Source organism: Melopsittacus undulatus (assembly GCF_012275295.1).
Source record: "Melopsittacus undulatus isolate bMelUnd1 chromosome W unlocalized genomic scaffold, bMelUnd1.mat.Z SUPER_W_unloc_6, whole genome shotgun sequence".
Taxonomy (NCBI): Eukaryota; Metazoa; Chordata; class Aves; order Psittaciformes; family Psittaculidae; genus Melopsittacus; species Melopsittacus undulatus.
This window is the reverse complement of record NW_022993948.1, coordinates 514,652-519,285: the sequence shown is the minus strand read 5'-3', so window position 1 is coordinate 519,285 and position 4,634 is coordinate 514,652. Positions and strand designations below refer to the sequence as shown.

Sequence of the window (4,634 nt, the reverse complement as noted above, 5' to 3'; positions counted from 1 at the left end):
CAGCACCTCACCAGCCACCGACCCATAACTCACTCCACCCTGCCCGACCGAGCACCGACCAATACCTCCTCCATCCCCCCAGAGCTCCAGCCCTCCCGGGTTTCTCCCGGTTACATCCTGGGTATGATGTGCTATGGTATGGAATACCTCTTTGGCTAGCCTGGGTCAGGTGTTCTGTCTCTCCTTCCTCCCGGCCTCCCCTCCTCCCTGGCAGAGCATGAGGCTCAGAAAAGGCCTTGGACAAATCAAACATTTGAGCAGTAACTCAAAACATACTTGCTATCAGCAACCGTTCTCAGCCCAAAAGTAAAAACACAGCACTGCACCAGCTACCAAGAAGGAGAAAAATGACTGCTACTGCTGAATCCAGGACAACCAGGCAACCAGTTCCTTATTACTTTACGGAGCTAAGGTATTTGGCAATCAGTAACACTTGCACTGCTGGCACATCACAAGCACCCTGTACAGTAGGAGCACTTCATAGGGTGCAAGTCCAGGATTCACCACTGCAGCAGGAAGCTGCTCTGGTTGCCCTGGCCTTGAACACTCAGGCATCCTGGCTAGTTCTGTGGAGAGGGGCTGGGCTGCTACAGCAAGCCTCTGGCACCAGTGGGCAGCAGCAGCCAGCCCCTGCCTGTGCCAGGCTTGCAGGGCCATGCTTCCCTTGGGGCCCGAGGCATGCTCACCCTGCCCCTCCAGTGTGGGGCAGGCACTGGACAGCAGCTGCAAGGCAGAAGTGGGCCTGGGGCACTGCAGCACCACAGAGCAAGTGAGGGTGACCTCCCCCAGAGCTGTCACAACAGGAGCACAGTGCAGGGACTGGCATATCAGAATATTAATTAATAAAAAAAGTCACAATAACTTAGTCCCTTTGTCATGCAAAGGGCTCGGTATAAAGAGGCTCTGGCCTAAGGTAACACAGGTGAGAGGTGGGTGCTTTTCTCTTGTCCTCCCCAGGGGAAGTGCAGCCAGCACAAGAGCTACTGGCCATGTAGGGCCTGGGCCATGGGGCCTGGCATAGGAGCAGCCACGTGCCCCTGCCTTCAGCTGGTTCACAGGCAGCACAGGGGCAAATGCAGGGTATGTGGAGACCATGGGCACTAGGTGCCAGAGGGTGTGCAAGCTGCAGTGAGGAGAGAGTGCTACGGGGTCTACGGAGCACAAAGTGAAGCAGCAGGATAGTGGCTGTTGCAGGCAAGGGCATGTGGGGCTGGCTGGAAGCAGCCCTGCCTCCCCATCTGCTGCCTCACACAAGGTTTAGCCCAGCAGAGGCAGGAGGTGAGCTGGGGCTATTTGTCACACTCCAAATCCTTAGCACACTGGTAGTGCATCTCACAGAACTCCTGAATGTGACTGCAGGCCTCCAAGATCATCTCCTCAGGCACAGTGATCACCACACGGAAGAAGTCTGAGTACTCAAAACACTGAAATGAGAAAGGATGAAGCTGGCAGATTACCTGGGATAGTGCTGTAGTCTTAGAGCCCTGACTCGAGGCCACATGCTGTGGCAGCAAGGGAAAATGGTCAGTGTTGGACAACAGGGCTGGGCTCTTGCTCCCTTAGGCTGCTGTGGGATTTTTTTGTTGTTGCTATTTTTTGTTTATGGGGGGGTTTAGTTTGGGGTTTTTTTTTGGGGGGGTTGTTTGTTTTTTTTGTTCATTGGTTGTTTGTTTGGTTTTGGAGGTTTTTTTTTTTTTGTTCCAAGCATATCTCCCATCTCCATCTGTGTAGGCATGATGTTGCAAGGGTGAAAGGCCATACAGAATCCTTTGGACTATGCAGGACCCAGGAAATGGGCTGGAAGGAGATAGGGAAGGACAGGGCTGGAAAGTACCCAAGAGCCCATCCATATTCAGTGCTGGAAGTAGAGCTGGAAGAAGGTGGGCACTTGGGCACAGATGTTCTCAGCCTGCAGTCCATCCCTGTGCCTACAGGGGTGGGGGACTGGAAACAGCAAAGGAAGGAACATAGGTAGGAGCAGTTCCAGGCCTCTTAGGAGCAGCAAGGAGGTGTGGGGGTACATAGGGTTCAGGAATACAGCTCTAACTTGAGAAATACAGAGTAAGCCTGGAGATGGGAAGATCCTGGCAGCCTGAGGGCTGTTAGTGAGCCAGAAACTGCCAGTCCCCATGCCCATCCCTATACTCAGCACTTGAAGCTCACAGCCAGCACATACCATTACAGACTATGGACACTGCACAAAAAACTCCCAGCCTGGCCCCAGAGCTCAGGGCTGCAAACCCCTATTGCTTCTCTGCCCATGCTTTGGCCCCACAGCTCCCTGGGCATTAGGCTCACCATGACTGGCAAGCAGAACACAGACTGCTCTGAGATGAGGTACTGTGAACTCCACATCATTTTCAAATTCAGGGAAATGCTCCATCTGAATCTCAACCTGCAGCAGAGGGAGACATGACATGGCAGCCAAGGACACCAAAACTATCATCTGCAGTGTCCCTGCTTACTCACATGACTCAGCAACTTCCCAGTCAAGTGCAGCTGTCTGCCCTCAATTTTTGCTCATTATTTGGGCTGACTGGAATATAAGGCAGAAAAAGAGGCAACAGCATAAGCAGAAGACAAACATGGCAGTAGGAAGAAGGCTACATCTTCAACAGGACATAGGATAATCTGACTTGTAGTGTAGGGGCTTCCCAATGCCAGCTGGCTTCAAATCAGAGTAAAACAATATTGTCTTGCAAAGTACAAGTCTGAGTTCTGTGCAGGAGGAAGTGGATAAAGTGTACTAGCCTCTGCTATGTGAGAAGTGAACAACAGTCCAGCCTTCTAAAGTGACCAAGGGATACATCTACTGCACAGGGCAGTGTGAAAATGTGTAGTAATGGAGACCTGGTGTCAAGCACTAATCTGAAACCATTGACAAGCAGTGGAAACAAGACCTAGTGTGAGTGCTGATGATCTGGAAATGTCATGTCAGCCTCCTTGCTTACCATGAGGTACATGGCTCCATTGGGGCCAGACAGGCTGGGGGCCAGGGATAGCTGATAAGGCAGCATAACAAAGGTCAGCATTGGACTGAAAAGCAGAAAGAAGAAATCTTAAAACAGGAGAAATTCCAGGAAGCAGCTCAGCTAATAGAAGCCAAGCTCTGGACCAGGACTATAAACAGATTTGCCCACTGCAAATAAAGGGAACACAAATGCAAAAATCATGGGTGACCATGGCCTTGAGTACAGCAGGTATGACTGTACTGAGTTCAGCAAGCCAGTGCAGGGCTGGGATGCCCCAAACTTATTGCAGCCAATATTCCTGCCCCAATTACCATGTTTCCTTCTGGAATTTGATTTGTTTGGCTCCCCTAGTCACAGACAGAACTGCACCTTGAAGCAGGGTGGGGAGGGATGATGAGCTAGAAGAATATGACTACTTCCAAACACTCTATGAACAAACTGTGCAGCCCAGTTACCTTGAGGATGCTGAGGGTGTTGTGGTAGAACTTAGGGGGTGTTCGGTGCAAGATACATTTCAGTGCTCCTTGAACAAGTGTACAGGGTCCTAGGATCCTTTGACTCAGTCTTACAAGGCCATCCCTGATCTGAAAAAAACATGGTAACGTTTGCAGCTCAGACAGTGCTTCTCTGAAGGAAAGTATCAACTAGCTAATACAAATGAAGCTAGAGCTGTTCCAAAAACCACTTTGCATTTCCTTTAGGTTTGGGCCTACAATCCATACTTTCAAAGCCAGGTAGGGACGACCAACATTAGCTCTTCTGCTCACTCTGTTGGTTCTCTTCCTCAGTAGAAAGCCCTCTAGGTGGAAAGGTCACTGCAGTAGATGGTTGTCATTGTGACACAGCTGAACAAAGAGGCAGGTAAAACACTGGCAGTACTAAAAGTAAGAACAAAGTACCTTGCAAGAGAAAACATATAAGAACACATAGAGACCACGCATGGACTCCACATGCTGGATGCAATACACATGCAATACTTTCAGTGCACACTGGAGCTACTTGAGAAGATAAGGAATTAAAAAGACACCAGAAGGACAAGACATATGAAGATGCAGCAGAGACAAGGAGTATGTTACTGTGTAGATGTGACTAGAAGGCCATGTATGGGAGGACATGTAAGGAAAGGACATAAAAAGCTGAGGTGCAGAAAAGCATGTAAACAATTGGGTGACACCCATGTAAGAGTGAAAGAGCAGTACATGCCTTCACCAGTTAAAGCTCTGGTGATCCACACACTGAAAACACTGCAGTTCCCACCTCATTACCAAAGATGTCTCTCCTGTCATGAATTAGGATCCAGCCCATGCACCAGCCAGGGATGAGCCACCGCTTTGCCAAGCCACCACAGGACAAGATTGGCACATTGGTGCCGAGGGTTGCCATGGGTTTGAATTTTCAGTCAGTGAACACCTGTGATGGGAGGCTGAATTAGGGCTGTCCCTGCCTTTCACTGTGAGAGCTGTGGGGTGTGCATGAGGCACAGCAAGCAGAGAGGCAGGGAAGCAATGGGAAAGTGATGGTAAAAGCTCCCAGCTTCAAGGTATGAACATAGTTACGTGCACTCACATGAAAGTGAGCCATTTGAGAAGAGGAAAGGAGCTGGACATGAGGAGTACCTCTCCCAGAGGACTGGGAGCTCCAGGCATGGACCCAGGGGGAGTG

General features: G+C 50.2%; 1 protein-coding gene across 1 annotated transcript; it reads right to left on the bottom strand.

The window, feature by feature from the left end:
* Nucleotides 1–1,289: 1,289 nt before the first annotated feature.
* On the bottom strand, nucleotides 1,290–4,367 carry LOC117438296 (tyrosine aminotransferase-like; the record flags this gene model as incomplete). Its single annotated transcript, XM_034073830.1, is given in 6 exon segments — nucleotides 1,290–1,424; nucleotides 2,342–2,395; nucleotides 2,952–2,978; nucleotides 2,980–3,036; nucleotides 3,428–3,556; nucleotides 4,230–4,367. Coding segments are annotated over 6 exon segments (540 nt in total), but the record flags the coding sequence as incomplete, so codon positions are not given.
* Between the last annotated feature and the right edge of the window lie 267 nt (nucleotides 4,368–4,634).